Source organism: Drosophila sulfurigaster, chromosome 2R (assembly GCF_023558435.1).
Source record: "Drosophila sulfurigaster albostrigata strain 15112-1811.04 chromosome 2R, ASM2355843v2, whole genome shotgun sequence".
NCBI classification, from domain to species: Eukaryota; Metazoa; Arthropoda; class Insecta; order Diptera; family Drosophilidae; genus Drosophila; species Drosophila sulfurigaster.
In genome coordinates, this window is record NC_084882.1 from 16,785,444 (window position 1) to 16,804,378 (window position 18,935).

General features: G+C 35.3%; 2 protein-coding genes and 1 long non-coding RNA gene across 10 annotated transcripts in view; 1 reads left to right on the forward strand and 2 right to left on the reverse strand.

Moving 5' to 3' along the window:
• The window catches only part of LOC133835582 (uncharacterized), a 27,309-nt gene extending 16,909 nt beyond the window's left edge, over nt 1-10,400 (forward strand). Inside the window, exons 2-4 of one of the 5 annotated variants that reach the window (XR_009893608.1) lie at nt 9,792-10,135; nt 10,198-10,236; nt 10,325-10,400. This is a non-coding gene — a long non-coding RNA (uncharacterized LOC133835582). Of the gene's footprint in view, nt 1-9,791 lie in introns of all 5 variants that reach the window. The other 4 variants (XR_009893607.1, XR_009893606.1, XR_009893605.1 and 1 more) reach the window with 4 other exon arrangements.
• Nucleotides 3,231-4,216, reverse strand: LOC133835581 (chaperone protein DnaJ). Its single transcript, XM_062265578.1, is given in 2 exon segments — nt 3,231-3,876; nt 3,878-4,216. Coding segments are annotated over 2 exon segments (687 nt in total). The 5' UTR covers nt 4,043-4,216; the 3' UTR covers nt 3,231-3,354.
• Nucleotides 6,609-18,935, reverse strand: part of LOC133835580 (acetylcholinesterase) — a 35,765-nt gene continuing 23,438 nt past the window's right edge. For 3 of the 4 annotated variants that reach the window (XM_062265575.1, XM_062265574.1, XM_062265576.1), the window contains 3 exons: nt 18,012-18,175; nt 17,701-17,864; nt 8,873-13,977 (listed from right to left, as the gene is read on the reverse strand). In XM_062265575.1, coding sequence (XP_062121559.1) covers nt 13,862-13,977; nt 17,701-17,864; nt 18,012-18,175 — 444 coding nt within the window. In that variant the 3' untranslated portion in view covers nt 8,873-13,861. Of the gene's footprint in view, nt 6,706-8,872; nt 13,978-17,700; nt 17,865-18,011; nt 18,176-18,935 lie in introns of those variants that run through there. The other variant, XM_062265577.1, reaches the window with a different exon arrangement.

An 18,935-nucleotide genomic window follows, 5' to 3' on the forward strand; every position in this document is an offset into this window, starting at 1 on the left:
ATTGTCTGCATAATGTCAAATGACTCATCCGACCCAGTTTCAGTGAAAACATATTTTACACACAATTCCTGCTAACTGACTCAGTTTTCAAACCAAGTCAAGCCCCAGTTTTCATTCGTACTGAAATATTTTATTTATAAGTATCTTTAAGGTCAAGAAGAACACAACATTTCCATTTGTTGTTACAATAACTAAGCATCAGGGTCGCCCGCTAATAATTTCTCTAATCAGACAGTTCATAAGTGAAAAATATTTGCGCACTTCGGTTTGCGGAACTATAATATTGTCATTTATCAATGATTGCATTGCACTGCCAGTTGATCTATAGGCGAGGGTGTTGGCCGTTTGCCGGGCGTGGGCACTGCAAGTGGCCACATCAGTGTCACTCAAAGCGACATCGCATCCTCGCTGCTTCGCTGCCAATGCGCTTCCGGCGCCATCAATCTTCCAACAAATGCACACAGCTGACCCACCCACTTAAGCTGCTTGTTTTCATTTCAGAGATGAGCAGCACAGCATCCACAGAGTGTAAATAAAAAACTTTAGCATGTAGTTGAATGACTAACATACTTGAGAATATTCATTTTGGGAGATCCCCAAAAGCTGAAGGAAACCCGAACTTTTCAAATATTTAATTTATAGTCTCAAATCATAAATAAAGTTTAGAGGGCCTGTCTGTATAATACAGTATATCAAATAAATATAATCTAGCAGTCACTTAAGTAATCACGTTAACTGTCAGTCACAGTTTACAATGCGAATACGAAGCCAATGGGACTGCGACTCATCTCCATTTCATGCGATGACAAAACATTTCCATAACATTTCAATCTTTGCACTTGACGGCAGCGATGCCAACGACTGTTATTAAATATTATTAATTACAATTGAAACTCGTCGCAGTCACAGTCGCAGTCGCAGTCGCTGCCTCAGTCTGCGTCGCAGCCGCTGCCATCGCAACAACAATTTGACAGCAACATAATTAAAATGTCATACAGTTTGCGCTTATGATGAAGTTGTTGCCGTTGTATAGCGCGTGAGAGTTTCCCATTAACAAATTGAGACAGTTGAATCTGAATCTGAGTCTGAGTCTGTTTCCGAATCTCAATTGGAATCCAAAACTGTCTGCATGTAGGGTAGGAGCACATATATTGAATATTAATATGGAATCGAAATGAATACGCTGTTATAAATAGCCAAGCCTGTGCAATAAAAATCGAATTTAACTGGGCTGCCTCACACTTGCCAAGTGTTTAGAGAGATTAAATATGGAAAGAAGAGCTCAGCGCTAAGAAAACAAAATACAAACAAAATGACAAAATATCAAAATAGTCAAATAAGCCATGTCGAACATGTTTGAATCGATGAATGAATAAAACGGCCATAAAGCAAAGCAATTTTCATTAGAGAAACGTTTTGATTCTTATGCTAAATTAATTCATAACATATGCTGATCAATCTGCGCGCATGACATGTGCACAAACACACGCATCCTCACACACCGGACAAAACCGATGTATAGTTAGCATATTGATTTGCCAGATATGAGAGCTGTGACTGTGTTTGTCTTCGATTTGCTGTTTTTGAACTTCTGCCGGCACAGAAACCAAGAATCAAAAACCGAAAAACAATATCAATATCGAATCGACAGAGAACTTGTACATCGTCGACACATGTGCACACACAAGCACACATTCGCATATTCACACGCACACACCTTCATTAATTCACTTTTGGTAGCCAGTGATTTTCATTAAAAAGCCGTCAGCGTTCAATAAATTTTGAGCCATTTTTTCATGTTTCATGTATTTTGTTGTCGTCTTGTTGCTGTTGTATTTGTGGTTATTTCTGCTTCGTTTTTTACGCCTCGACGTGCTGATTTTGGTTGAGTTTTTATACGATTATATACATGTAGTAGGCTTCATTATGGCTGAGTTCACAGTATGTATTTATTTAGTGGTGCGACAGGCGACAGAACATAATTTCAACGCTCTTTATCGCGCCGCACCGCTGCGCATGTGCCAATGCGAGATCAGAGACATTCAATTCGATGAGAAATATTGATTTATGTGGCATTTGGGATTCGCAATATTGCTATATCTGTATCAACTGAATCATCTGTATCGCTGTATCTGTGTATCTACGTATTTGAACAGCCTGCCTTGGTGTGGCATTCCAGAAACGAACTGGTATTCGTGCAACAGGCTTAACAACTTAATCAAAGCAAACATTACGCGTAATTTATCAACTGCTGTCAGCCGGAAAAGACAAACAAATAATACTAGCAAAATACTCGTAAACAACATCTAACAAAATAATAATACTAAATACATACATAAAATACACAAATTAACAAACTATTATTGCCGCCTGACTAACGGTCTCCACTGACCGCTGGTGGTCTGGGGTCTCTGACGAACCTGGTCGGCAGCTTCTTCTCAAAGAGGGGCCAAAACATCTATTGATAGCCGACACGCTTGGGAGTTGCTCGCCTTGAAACTGTCCGTTTGAAATAGCGGCTGCCACTGTGCGATCCATTTAATATCATGATAATAACACAACATACTATTTAAGCTAAATATATATCTATTTATTATCTCTACGCTTCCATCTAACTGATTGTTCGTTGGATACACACATACACATACTTACAAGCTTCTGTGAAAGGTCACGCTTCGTCTAATCTCCGCGGAAGTTCCAGCAGAAACGATCCGATCGCATTATATAGATATGAAATCATAATATGGAAAATAAGTCCTAACAACTATACGCCGAAGACTACATACGCTTGCTGCTTTTTATTAGTAGAGTTCACTTTAGGGATGCTACACTGCGCGCTAATAATTTTTAATTGTAATTAACTTAAGAAGAGAGATATGGAAATAAAATTCTAGTTATTATAACTATCAACTGAAATGATCTGTTTCCTAATTGCACATAGTATATTTAGTCTGCAGAAAATATTCCACAGACCACTGCAAACTCTCGCAAAAAGTTTTTAAAATGTTTCATAAATCTCGTGACAAACTTATTATCATAGTTGATAAGGGCAACGCCAAGACAAATTGTGCTAAATTTCATAGTTGTTGCTTTTTTTTATTTAATAGCTGCCGCTGTGAACCGAAATGAACTGAACTACAAGTTGTCTCAGAAACCGAAACCTGTTAATCCATTGTTGTGCCATCTCAGCAAGAGCGAACAGTCCCAATGCCAAATAAAAGGCGTTTCAATTCGTCAACATTTATGATTTTTATAGGCAATCGTCCTTATGGTGTCGTGTATCAATAGTCATAAAATAGATAAAATTAAATTTCGAATTTTGCGCAGATTTCATAATTTACATGCACACATAGATTACATCTCAACAAAAGCGTTATAAGAAAGAATTCCTGAGTGACGTTTACGTTTTCTCATGCAATTAGTAACAAGAAGTGTCCCAATTATGCTAAATCCCGTCAAATAATAAATAAATTTCAAATTCCACTTATAATCCGAACTATTAAAGGGATACGAGATGCGAACATCTTGAGCATCTCCCCCTAGGTTGTCAGGCACTATTCGTGGAATTACTGATATTGAAGAATTATTCTTGATTGCCCGTAACTTTTTCTGAAAGATGCTAGATCCATGAAAATTGGGGAGATTGCGTCCAAACTGCTTGCTCCGCATAGATGCCTGATACTTCTTCCAAGAGTTGTGCACATTCTTGCTAGTAAAGCTTACATCCATGGGTGGGACCATATAAAATTGCGATCTTAAGCGATCATCGTAACTCTGACGCGAAGCGCGCTTGTAGAGCACTTTATAAGCCTCGCAGACTTTAACAAACTCCCCTGAATTCCTTGTCGAACTATTACCATCGGGATGGTACTTTTTTCGATAGCTTTATGTAGGCTTGTTTGATTTCCGCAATGCTGCTATTTATGGGCACATTGAGCACATCATAATAATTCTTTCTGGAGTTCAAAATCGGATAGCATTGCCTAGAGTGATGCATACATCGAAATGACGCCAAGAAGTTTCTGCGAGTGTGAGTAATCATACTAAATTAATTTAGTTAGCCAAAACAAATTTTAGAGTCCGCTAAAAAAAGGATTAACAAAAATTTTGTTATTGTCAGTAATAATAAAAATTGACAGATTTTGCTGTCTCGATAAAAATGTTAAAATAAATTATAGTCCTTTTGAAAAATGGAGCAGTTCACAAAAGAAAACGAAATGACATTTTAAACTGTAAATAGAATTCATTAAGTGGTATTATCTAAAGCAATGTCATTAATGTGATTCATGTCACATTTATCTACAGGGCCGGGCAAAGCCAACTTGAAGGGGCAACAAACGATTTTTGTCAACACCCGAAAATGACAAAAGATCGACCCTGGGGCATAATCTGTAGCTGCATGGCCAAGATCGATTTGTTGGCCCAATATTCATCGTATTCGTGACCTTAGTCAAAGTGCCAACGAACTTGGCAATGAATCGAGCTCTATAATTCTGCTCTGTATTTGGTTAGACCCACAGCCCCATATAGTCACCTCAAAATAGAGCCTAATAACGTTAATATTGACCCAGAAACAAATATATGACGACGCGTGGGGGAGACACCACACAGCTTGGCGTGGCCCGACGTCATTGCGCGATCAGACAAAACAATTCCATTGAACTTCGTTTTCTCAAAGATAGCATCAGTCAACACACGTCGTTCGTAATAACAACACAATATTTACGCAAAATATTATTAAATTTTTATTGACAATTTGCGCCCAAACTATTGTCAATTTCTTGCGAATCTCGAATGCCTTTCTAATAGTTATTTACACAAGCGAGAGAATTGTGTTTGGGTTTAGCCACAGAATAAAATTATCAAATTACTCATTATATTCGTGTTGACAATCTATCTGCTGGCAATCAAATTGTTGCTCATTCATAAATCGAAAGCATTAGTACGACCATAAGTGGAATCTTAAATAAAGATATTTCGATTTATTATTCGCTAGAAAAGACGTAATTTAGCCCTCAGTTGCGACTGCTAATTGAGTAAGAGTTAAGTAAGAGTTAAGCGCTGATTCTCTGTAGCGTGGCACATTTGACACCTCACTGTGGCACTGGTTGAAGTAGCCGGTCTCACTTGGCAGCTTGGCACCACTGTGCGGTTGCTGCCATAAAACATCACCTGGTCATATCCAATATGTTAATTGATACTAAAAACTTCAAAAAATCACCAATACCAGGGAACGAACAAAAAAGTTGGCATTTAAATATTAAACAGTCTCCCAGATTTAATGCCAGCCTCAAAACTCAAAACCCAAACTCAAACCCCAAACTGAAACCCACTGCCAGAGTCGTAGCCCAGACCCAGTTGCAACCCAAAAGCGACAGTCAGCAGTCAATGGCAAATGGATGTGACTGAGAGGGAGCGAAAGCTTTGACTAAAATGCAAAAACAAGCACAAATAAGAAACAATAATTGGAAACAGGTTCTAGTATAGAAGTGGCTGCTTTTTTTTTTTAATGCGAATCCGATCCGAAGAAATACGACAACTGGTGACTGGTTGTCTCCGTCGAACAGTGAACAGCGAACATCGAACGCCGAATGCTGGCTCATTTGTCTAAGTAAATAAAAATAAGATTTAGCTCCTACCCCGACTGCGAGTTTTTATCTTTATTATTTTTATTTCAGATTTCGGTTTTTTTTTGTTTTTTATTTGATTTGGCTAAAAGTTTTCTGCATCGCGATATTATGAGACTGCTGACGGTTTGTCTGGCTGTCATTTTATTTATATATATTTTTTTTCAATGTTGGGTCAATGGACATGAGAGCACAGAACGGTGCTTAGCAATGACTCTGTCTCAGTCTATGGCTATGACTGTGACTCCGACTATGGCTTATCGATTCGATTTGCTTGGTCTTTAAACAGCTTAAATTATTCATGTGTCAAGTTGAAGGCTACTCTTGTGCAGCCTTTCGCGTGTAAATACATCAAAACCAAACTTATTTGATCGTCAGATTAACTTTAGATTCAATTAAAAGAGAGTGGGAATGGCTAGAAACGGAAATTCTACAATTTTGGTCATTTCTGTTCATTAATTCCACAAATTGCTGTTAATCTTGATGAGAATTATTGCTTTAATGAAGAATATATAGTTATGTTATATAATGTATTACTGTGAGCCACATAGTGTTTAATTCGTTTAATTATGTATTTAGTTTTTGTTTTAAGGTATGATTCGTTTCTTGTTGTGAGGGTGTCCAGCACTCTGCTCTCAACTCAATCAGACTCAAGTCGACCCAAGAATACGAGTCCGCGTTCTTAAATTCGATTATACTGCTTAGCATACTTAGCACATTGAATGTCGCAATTATCCAGATATTATAGCCTATATATAGCCTATAGCCCTGCTGTTTATTGTCCTTGCCAATTTAATTGGCAATTGGCCACATCCTGTCAAGGTACCAGTTTGTATCTCAGGTTCGAACTGCTCAAGTTACCTACTATTCTCGAATTCAGACTTTGTGTTGCTTAGCTTGGAAGTGTTTTGTTTGCTTTGGAAGTGTTCTATGGACACTTAATGTGCACTTTACTTTAGTTGAAAATTATTATTATGAGGCTTGCAGGTGACGCTTCGCTTCATTTAGCCGCTGATGAGCCAGGTTTTCAGATAAACAAACGCCGATGCGGCCACGTGGGTTATTTGCTGCGCAAATGCTGCAAAAGAGAGAGAAGATAGAATATAAACTTTATTAGATATGCCCGGGATTAAGCTCTTTTATGTGCTAAAATAAAACGAAAGCCAACCACTCAACCAACCAGTCAACCAGCAATGCCGACGACTGCAATCCCAAGTAATTTACATTTACATTCACAGAGCCACCATACAACCACCCCTAATGAAAATGCATCTATTAACCCATCGCACGACTTTAACTTTGCGCAAAGCCTTTCCAGGTTTTACGAGTATTACGACTAACAAAATTGCAAACTGTAAAAGTCCGCACTTGGCCAAAAGAGACAAATTGACAAATGTCCTGGTTGACTTTGAATTGCCGCCAGACAAAAGGATACCTGATGTAGCTGCTTAAATGCGGCTTTTCATTTTAAAGTCTCTTGATTAATTGGGGCTTACGAGTTCGTGAATGCAGTCCGCGCATACGGAAGCTGAATACACATAAATTAATGTGCATATTAAATGAAATATTCAACGATTCACAAATGCTCCTAAGTCAGCCATAAATAAACGATTTTATTTGGTGTTTATCATTTCAGCATTTATTGATTTCATGTAAAGTTGCAGTGTTTTGTAATTAGCAGCCAATAAACTAAGCTATTCAACCTGTCAGTCGTCTGGCCTGAGAGAGCTTCCTGTAAGGCGGTGAGTTCGAGAATTATGAGTAATTAATGAATACTGCATTATTGCATATTGCATACCATTCAAATGAGCAGCTACCATCGACTCGAATAGAATACTGAATGAACCTAAAAATTCAAGCTTTATGTTACAAAGTAATATGAAGATCTGCTGACGGCGCATATGGAATCGATAAATAGATTTTTAACGAGACGTATTGGAATGAGACATCAATTGTTTTGTTTAATACATGATACATAAGTTTTATTTGACTTATATTCATCTTGTTTTCGATATACAATATATTTCGTATAATATAATTTCACTTAGATTTTGTTCATTTTTTAAATTTACTTTTAATTGTTTACAGTTTTCTTGGTAGTTCTCTTTCTTTTTGTTTTGTTGATTTATTCCTTGAATTATAGCAAATCGTATTTAATTTAGCAATTTTTCATGATTGGTTTATTTTGTGTCTTTACTATTTTTTCGTTTTTTTCAGAGCTTGTGTTTTGTTTTAATTTATTTTAGATTACATATAGTACATATATATGTATATATATATAGTATATATGTATATATGAATATATTCAGTAAAATGATCCCTACTTTTTGTATGCTCATGACATAATTTTCTATATGTATTTATGTGTGTAATTTGTGTATACATTGTTTATACCTTAACACATTTATTATGCTTATTTTCTTGAGTGTATCTCTGTGTGTGTGTATTTGTGTTTGAGTGGTAGTGTGCCTGTATATAATAAGTATGTCTTTGTTATTCCCATTAAATTTAAAGTAATCTCTGCGACAATAATAATTATAATTATAATTTCATCGTTCGACTATAGACACATAAACAAATGCATTTCATAACGTTCTTAACTTACAAATACAATTTTGCTGAACACTAAAGCGCCTCACAAAAGATACTCGAAACTATATTGGAGCTGCCATATATAATATCTGTAGATGTGTACATATATATGTATACTATGTAAGTATGTAATTCTTCTAATTTATTCGTTTGATTTTTATCTAAAATTTAAGTTGATTGGTTTTTTCTTTTTTTTTGTGAAGATTATCGTTCATATTTCATAGTTCTTTTTTGTTGCTTATTTGTTTTTATGGTGACTTTAGAGAGGGGTTCATCCACGTAAATGTTTAAGTGCATTGCAATAGATATAGAAATAAATACTTTTGTTATTATCTTTTCAGTGGCAACTACTGGCAAAAGAAGCTAACTTCAATGCAAGATTAATTGTTTGTTTGTTTGCTTGTTAGTTTGTTGGACCGATGAAACCCAAGAGTAGACTCGAAAATAATTGCATAATATAATTAAAAATCATATCGAAATGCTTGGCATGATTAAAAGCTACAGTTTTTAAGTCGTGAATGTTGACACAACATAGTTATTTTTTGCATTAAAGATTATTAATATACTTTTTTTATTCTCATTGTTTTTGTTTACTTTTGTTTTGTTTTGGCTTTTATTACCACTAACAAGTAAGAACACATATTTAACCACAATTTGTTTTTGTTTTTTTTTTTTTGGATTTTGTTATATTTTGTTTACTGTTTATCAACGCAATTGTTAACAGACTGTCAAATGTTACAGTTATTCGTACATTTGAATTGTTGTGTCTCCAATTAGTTGCTTTATTTTTACAAATTGCCTACTTAAAAAGTCATAAATCAGAGCCTTAAATTTGCAGCTAAGTATTATTATTAATCGATTTCTTAGTTTTCAATCATTTTCACAATTCTCAATAATAATAATTGTAATAAAACTAAATAAATAATAGGCCATATATTGATATGTATTTGATTTTTACACTTTTAAAAAAACCGTGCTCAAACTTGACCAAACATACGTTTTCATACTTTAAGTAATCCTTTGTTTTTCTTTTTTTTTTTTTTTGTGGCTTTTCAATTATCATTATTCATTTTTATACTTTGAGATGTATCTTTAAACTTATTGATCTTAGTACTTTATGGTAAATATTACTCGTGTTATATGTGAATCATATATATGTAGGTATGCAGTATTGTTCTGTTATAAGTATTTTGTATGTTTAAACTTCAAATGCATTCCTGTGCTTGGCTTTTAACATTGTGTGGTATTTTGTGTGGTATTTTCAATCATTTATTTTATTTTAATTATTTTTTATTTCAAAAACATTTTTTTATGAGTAATTCTGCATTGATCGCAATCAACATTTAACATTCATTGTACACTTGTCGTCTACCATCTAGAACTGCGATTTTATTATTATCAGATGTCGTAGCTGATATAATTAGTAACGTTTCTTAATACACAACGAACTGAAAAATTAACATTGTATTTGTATTTGTATTTGTGTGATATTCGTATTACACAAAAGGAGAACCTAAAATCTTTAACAACCTAAATACTGATTTATACTTTAATTGGTTTTTTTTTATTAAGTTTCCTATAGATTCGCTTAACTGCTTAACTAATTCAAGTCGGAACTCGCTTAAGGGAGATTGGGGGTGGTGGTGTACACGAGTAATTAGTTTCTATGAAGTGTCGTGGAGTTTCGGAATGTAAACAGCATATTTCGATTATTTGCATAATTATCATATGTAAGTATGTATAAGTATCTATTAGCACTATACTGTATATATAAATTCTTTTACAAATAGCAGACTACAATATCAAAAGCACACTGTGGATATTTGGAGTGCTCTTCTCTATGAACTGTTGTTTTTTTTTTTAGATGCTTGGAAGAACGGCAACAGAAAATCGAATTCTTCTAAATCATATTATGTGTTTGTGTTTGTATTCGTATTCGTGTGTAAGTATTTATTTATTTATATGTTTCTGCTTTCAGTTTACCAAATAAGATGCAATCGAATGAGTGTGCATATATGTATGTATGTGTGTGTATATAAAAATTTAGATCTATAAGCATAACACTTGGAATTTGTCTCTCTTTCGTTATCTCTTTTGCTTCTAAGGCGAAATATTATATTGTCAATTCTTTGGCTTGAGCCGAAAACCATGCAAAATGACAAAATATATTTCTCAGAAGGGGGGAATCAATGAAAATGTTAAAACTTAAGAAAATAAATGTTCAAAAATAAATATGTATATAGAAGACACAAAAATAAATTGCATAGATATGTATGTTAATAGTAAAATACTCGCATTAAAATTCTTTACTTATATTTCAAAAGGCAAAAGGCGTAAATACACAGTAAATTCCTTAATTTCATATACCTAAAATCTATGTGCCTTATGAATGTAGACCAAGCCCACACTGCCAGCAATGCCAAGTCCTTGGTATTGGAGGTTTACCAATTCATTGGCCTTTATTATAAAGTAAGAGCTTGGAGTGTGACTTAAAATTCAACATTCACTTAGTACAAAAGATTTTCCAAATCCAGAGAACCCTCGACAAGATCACTTAGCTTGGAGTGAATACCATTGAAACGCAAGTCTTGCATTAATTAATATTGAAATATTTAGCAAAGATTGTGAATTATCGTGATAAATGTTCTAAGGGAAAAGGAGTTGAGGGAGTGATGAGGTGATGAATGATCTTGAACAGGAGGAGAAATGGGACCTTCTTTAATCGTTTAAAGCTAATATTTTTTGAGTCAACAAGTTAGTTTGTATATATTTAACTCTTGCCATACATTTTTCTCAATACGCAGTAAAAAATGTTAATGTTATACACTTGATTTGTTTTTGTTTTTATATAAGTATTTTTATGCAGTTGTCATCATTGCGGCTTGCCTTGCATGGTATAAAAATATAAATGTTCACATATACTTAAAAATTGTTTAAGTTTTACATTTTCATCAAAACGTTTTTAAAAAGTAATTGAATCGATTGATAATTTATAAATTAGGAATGAGTTCTTATTACGGTTTTTGCCATTAATTAATTTTTTGTTAAATACGAGTATGCGCTCCCCTCAATATGATATAGCTTGTCTAAATCTTGTCAATGTGTATAATCATAGATTTTTGTAGGGCAATGTTTGAATTACTTACGATAACTATTAATGAATTTTTGTATTAATAAATATTCTTCATGGAGTTCATAAGTGAGCTTTTCTATCGTTGCTTATCTTTGGTGTTCTAGTAGTGTCAGAAGATAACAGAATAGTTTTGCAAGCTTATACTAAATGTGAGTCCAGCTTTTGGCAGGTTGGTTCGACAAGAGCATTAACATAGCTCCAACAGACATTACCAGAGAAATGTCCATTTTTGTAGTGCCAGCATTTCCATTGTTAAGCCAACCTAGTATAGTTATTATATTGTTATTAGAGTCCTAGGTAGTAGTATCAGTATTAGCATTAGTATTATATATTTATTTTTGTTTAGCATTAGTATTAGTATTAGTATTAGTACTTGTTTATAATTTGTTGTTTAGACTTCACATTGAATTTTCCCTAGTTGCTACAGTTAAAAGCGAACATCGCTCAAATAGGCTTGACCACATTACATACATATGTACTTACAATTAAAACAATAAAATATTTAATCGTAATTGATTTACTTATTCATTTTCATTTGTTGCGCAAATAGTTATTAATTATGTTAATGTTATGTTCTCGTAAATGTGAGAAACAGTTACTGTTCCTCTTATTGATGTATGAATTAATTGTTCGTCGTTTGTTCTTTATAAGTCCAATACTTTTACCTTTATCAATATCTGTGTGTGTGTTGTTTGTTGACTGTGTGGGTGTTATAATAATGAGTGTTTCATTACAATAATTGTTAATAAAAATAACTTAGTTTATATCAGTGTTGCTTGCGATCATTAATTCCGAAAATGTTCGCCATCAATGCATACGAGTAGTTGTTGGATTTGAGAGTACATTTGAGTACTGATATGCTCTTAAAATTATGATTCTAATTACGAGTTGCTCTCAATTAATCCGCTTCATACGTACACGGAACTAAATGTATTTATTTCAGTTTGACAATTATTTGATTATACATATTTATTATTTCATTTAATTTTATGATTTCCATTTCATTTATATATTTCGAATATTTATTTATAGATATAGACATACCAAACTTTAATATACAGCACTTTTTTATCATTTTGGTTTCTGTGTTTTTTTTATTCTTAATTTTTATATTTATGTTTTTTCTGGTTCCAATTTGCTATGTGTATAAAACTTTTAGTTATTTTCGTCTTTTTTTTTTTTTTGTTGTCACTAAGCCAATTTGTAAAACGTTTAGTACAAATACAATAATACATGTACATATATATACTATATACTATATATAGATGTATTACTTTTATTGTATATATATGTTTATATAATATATACTGATATGTTTTGCCATTTAAATGTTTCATTAGGTTTTCTACAAACTTCTGTTTCTGACCGATTCTACAAGTTACAAGTTCTCGGACCTTATTCGTTATAAAATTTGTAATTTTTTCTTGGGCTGTGCTCAATAAAACTGTCACATGCTTTCAACAATACAATTTGTTTTGTGTTTACCAAATTTTCGCTTGTTTGTCATAAGAACATTGTGGTTAAAATTTCTTGTGCGAGCAAAAAATAAAGCATCGTTTTAACCAATTTTTTATTTGTTTGTTTGTGTATTCCAAATGATGAATATCCCAACATAAATATGAAACCAATGCAATCTGGCCAAGTTTCATAAGGGTTCTTTAAAATCAAAATCATTAAACTCGACTTCCAAAATATGGGAGGGCAGTCTGGATATAGACTTGGACCCATGCCAGCTGGCAAAATACTACTTGCAATGGGAGCAGTACGTTTTTAAATTGTTGTCTGAGCGAGATTTAAAATTTTGAATGCCCTCTGCTGGCATGACAAACATTAACGTTTTATCAAAATCATTATCATTTCTGTTGATTGATTTCGTTTTTTTATTTTTATTGGGCCTGGTTTGTTGGCCAATTTCATACAAATGAAACAAATTTGCGGCGTTCTACAAAAGTGTCATTTTGTTGTGGCTAATGTATGTATGTGTTCGTGGGTGTGGCTATAGGTTTTGCATGTGTGGTTGTGTGTAAATAAAACAAGTACACTGGATACCTTCCGGTGTACATTGAGATGCCGCCAAAGTCAGCAAAAATTTCTCTTTGATATGTGTAGCAAGCCGCGTGCAAGGATTCAGAGTCATCATCATGAGTATCATCATATTCACGTCCTGCTGCCTACTTACTTGCTACTTACTGTCCTCTCGATGCAAGTTTTAAGTCTAACCAAATACAACTACAATATCCTACTCGTACTGCCTTTTGTGCGGATGCATGCAACACTAAATTCATTTACAAATGTTCAGCTGTGGCCAAAATACAAAAAGTTTGGCTCAAATTCTCAAAAACTTTAATGGCTTTGCACAATTTCTGTTTGCTACGTTTTACATACGACAATTTTCCACTTGACAATCTAAATATTATAATATAGGGGTTTCTCTTTTTGCGCTTTTACATTATAGGGTGTGCTGAGTGCCTTGTTAATGTGCTGTGCTTAAACTGCCAGACATTTTCTTTTAGAAAACTCCTCTGATCCTTAGCGCGGCGCACATGTAGATCACAAGTCCAAGTCCCAATAGCTGCACTCTGGGAGATATGGAAGCACTACCCGAATCACCATTGCAGTCCGAACCTGTAAATAATTGAGAGATATCTATTGATTAGCAAAATGGATTTTAACTAGCAGTTCTGGGGAAATGATTTGAATTGATTGATAATGAGCTGCTTTGACTATGTGGCGTTTCTGAAAGAAAAAGTTGTTGCCAACTCGGCTCAATTTGCATGCTACTCCTTAAGGCCTGCAACTACTTTATAAGCAAAATAAAAATTATATTATACTTCCTCATCGTTATGCCTAAATCTGTTTAAACAGAACAGAAGCAATCAAAATAATCATTAATAGTCAAATAATAATTAATTGAAAGCATTTTAATTGTAGCTTTGGTGCGGTTTTTGGTGCATTGAAAACAAAATGGGAATAACTTAAACGAATTTCACGCGAACTTACCTTAACTAAAAATCCTAGCAATTTGTCTGGCTTGCGTTATTTTACTTGTATTTCTTTCTGGTTATCGCATATATTCATTTAGTACAGATACAAAATTTATAACCGATTTGCTAATTCATTTTTGAAACTCGTTCGTCAATAACATTAACTTTCAACTGGCACACAAGAAGAGACTTGCCCTGCCAAGTGATCGAATTTCAGTTGGCATAAAAGAACACACAGATTGCCCTCAAAATATATAGACAACAAACCCGTCGGCCAACTTAGCGTGCTGTTTATATATTAAGATAACAAACTAGTTATTTTATACGCGACCAAAGACCAATCTAAAGCCGGCCGGCATCTTTCTCTCATTGAAGTTCAGTACCGCCTCACACTAAGCTCTACGTTTAACAACTTAATTATATTTCATTTCGAGTGTGTTATTTTTAATTTAAAGTGCATGTGCTGGTCTTAAAATATAAATTAAATATGCAAAAAGAAATACAGAAATACGAAATACGAAATACAAAACAGTTTTGTTTAATATGTAACGAAATCAAAATCAATTTTCAACGGTTTAGCACCATAAATTTGAAATATGGCTACGAGTATCTATGTATCTTGTTGTATCTACATTGTATATTAATTTGTATGCGAACACCTTAACATCAGGCGGTGGAGTGGAGGTGGGGTTAAGCTTGTCGCGTGCATTTAATGCTTGCTAATTTGAATTTAAAAGGCTGACCAAATCGTAGATTATATGCGCAGATAATCAAGAAATAAATTGGCACAGCCCATACGAGTATACACATACTATACACCGAAAATAATCAAAAATCAAACAAAGTGAACATTTGAAACACGTGTCGCTAAAAGCAGCGCAAATCAACAAAACGAAACCGCAGCTCGCGCTTAAGCGCAGCGTAGCAAATCAAAGAGAAAAGGCCAAGCGACCAGCCGGCCAACGAGTCAGTATAATAGCTAACTTTATACAAATGCAAACGATACAAAGCAACAAAAGATACTTTTCGTATGGCAACACTTCGCTGGGCATCGGACATCGGGTGCCGGGAGCCGGGTGTCGGGTGTTGGGCATTCACGCGTGCGCGTGAATTATGACATGACACTCGCCGAACTCCTCCTCGAGTCCCCCTGCTCTTTGTCAGTTGTATCTGTATCTGTGCTTTTATTCACATTTGTATCTGTTGCTGTTTCGGTTTCTGTACCCAGTCATATACCCTGGCTTGTCACTCGAAATGGCTGCGATAATGATAATCTGATTATACGCGGTGCCAGCTAGTCTGGTGCGTTCACAGAGCGCTCAGGACGCTCAGGAATCGCGCGGGACCAGTTCTCGTTTAATGGATTAGCACAAATAGCGCTGACGTTTTTGGTGAAATTTTAAATGGTCATTATAGTAAATGAGGCGCGTGTTGGCAAGCGCTTTGGCAACAAAGAATCAACCGCTACATATCAAAATGCAAATTAATTAATTAACCAAAAGAACCGGTAACCAACACCAACCACATGAGGAGTAAGAGCTCTGCCGACCAACGTCACCATTTACCATGGCCCGAGCAGCTTTTACTTCAACGATGCTGGATACCCAAGAGTTACAACTTGGCACAGTACAATCCATTGATCATCAGCATATTCAATAGGCAGCTGGCCTTAACCAGGCAGCAAACCAATTGCTGCTAACCCATCCCATTTGCTCAGAGGGGAGTCGAATTCGCCAGATGAAATTTGCATACTCGATCGCTGGATCGATCGCTCGCTTTTATGTAAAATCAAACAAGCCACAAAATAAGCGCTAAGGAGTCAACAAAAAGTTAAAAAACGAAGAAAGAAACGAAAAAAAAAACAACATAATACACACAACACAAGAAATTAGCATAAATTAAATTTTATTAATTTGTGAAACACTAATTCTCTTTTGTATCAGTTGAAATGAACCAACGAATATACCAGACATCTTGGCGCGACCACATCGATTCCACAACCAACTACAGCGACAACAACTACTACATATATGTATACGATGGATTTAGTAATGACTGCGACTGCGACTGTGACTGAGACTTAGACTCATCTTTCACTTGACACCATAAACTTGTCTACGCATCTTAATGGAGCAGCTTAAAAACTTTTACAATCGGATGACGCCCACCATAACTAATGCATATACTAAATATCTTAAGTATCATTCGTATCTGTATCTATAGCTCTGAGCCTGTATCTCTCTATGTGCTTTATATAGTCGGACTCTTGTTGATTTATCATTGTCAGCCCCATGCATATGCATGCTATCTGGCCGCTATATTTAAATTTCTTTTTCGGTCACTCGTCCGCTGGCTGTCACTTAGTCAGTTAGTCAACGCTGACCGTTCACGTCTTGGCACAGTGCGAAACACGATGCTTAAAGCTTGAAGCTTGAAACTCGTAACGCGCAACTCACAACTCGTAGCTCACATCTCGAACCTGAAACTCATTTCACTGATTGATGAGCACATTTTAAAATACTGACATGGCAATAAATAAAATTGCGAACGTTGCTACGCATAAATGCAATAAATTAAAAGCAAAACTATAAAAAAAATCTTTCACCGGAATAAAAATTGCCAAATGACTCATCCTTCCCACTAACCACTGCCGAAAGCCACTTATATTCCCATACACAAGTAACATAACTGTAATACCGCGACACCCAATCAATCTACCTGGCAAATGGAGCGCGTTGCGCCTTAATGTTCTGTATCGAACTTACGAATTGTCATGTTAATTGACACGAGAAGCCAGCTCAAATCGAAAATAAGCAGTAAATGTCACTTCGAACTGAGTATGATCGGACAATATTGTACTCTACGTTGGATTATTTCTTTCGTTCGCTTCTCTTGACTAATTTGTAATGATTATTCGAATTTTTTTTATCTCTCTACAAATGATAAGCTTACTACTTCGACTTTTGAATAAGGTAAAGATGGAGCTATGCTTTAATGTGTTCAAAAATATTCTAATTTACACAATAACATTATGGGACACCTGCTATACGTATTGCAGGGTATGGCAAGATCAAGTTCAGATTAGAAAACATGGTGTTAGGGTGCGGCATTCTCAGTCCAGACAACAGCTATAGACGCGTGTCGTAAAAATATACATATAAGCAAAATATGTATTGCCTTTGTGTTAATTGTATGCTATAGTCGCGTACCAAAAGGAAGCAAAAGTAGAATGCCCCATACCACCGAGAATATACTTAAAGCATTTGTAGAATATATTACATTATATACACAGACGTAAACACAATAAATACAAGTACATTTTTGAATGACATTCAACACTCTTTATTGGTGAAGCACAACTCACCTGCCCAACTTCTGACTTTCGGTAAATAATCGTTCCAGAAGGAGCAACGCGCAGCCAAAGGACCGCGTGCCAGTTTCTCAATCTTATCGTCCGTGCTGAAAATATAATACACAGGATCCTCCTTCGAAAAATTGGGCCATTCCTCGCCATCTAGAGCGGGATTGCTGTAAGTTCGAAACGAAAGCTCGCATTATTTCTCGGTTTATAGCAAAATGGGTTGTGGAACTCGCTATTTTATGGCACTGAGCTTAAAGCTTTAAGTGCTGGAAAGCCAGCAGCGAAAGCTCTTTTGTTGTCACTACTACACTTACCCCGTCTTGGCAAACTCAATGACTGAGTTGAGCATACGCTTGCCCAGCTCACGCTCCACAGGTCGATATTGCAGAGATGTGTTCAACGGCTGCCCAAAGAAGTACTCAATCTCATCGCCATGCAGCACGCCCATCCACTCACCCCACAGCGATGTGCTGGTGCGCTATAAAGAAACGAGAGAGAAACAAAGAGAGAGAGAGAGGGATGTTATAAGAGATACATATATACCATATATATATGGGAGAGAGGAGCAAGACCACGGCTTGTCAGTCCGCCAGGACGATATTGTCGTAAACTTAGCCAGAAATTATGCAGATAAACATCCACCCTTTTTATTTATTTATTTGATTTCGCTCGCTCGCGCGCGCTCGGCAAATTGTAAATATTGTCGCAGCATGTCGCGTGGCGCCAAAAAAAAAAATATATACACACTCACACACTCACATGAAATGAATAAATAACAAATGTTTGGTTGCTTGTAAAACTCGGCAACTGGCATATGGTGGCACCTCCACACGAATAATAGTATTCGAATGTCTACTTCAAATTGTATAACAATTCTAAATAGAACCTGAATCTCCCTTGGCTGAGATATCTCCACAAGGACATTAAAACATTTGGTTTGGCTATTATCCTCATACGTTTTGGCGTCGAAATGACCAACGGACAATGACAACTCACATAATTCCTTCATTAACCACAACCACAACGCAGCAACCACAAAAGCCACAGCAACAACGGGAGTAAGCCACAGCTATTTGGTCAACGGGAATGCATAGTGATGGTCAGCTCAATGTTACAGTGAGCACTCACAATTAAATAGTTTATTTAATTTGAACTTTTTGTTAAAAAAAACAAACAATTTTCTATATTATGTCAGTACGAATATCTAACTTTGAATTAAACAGCATATTTTTAGCAGC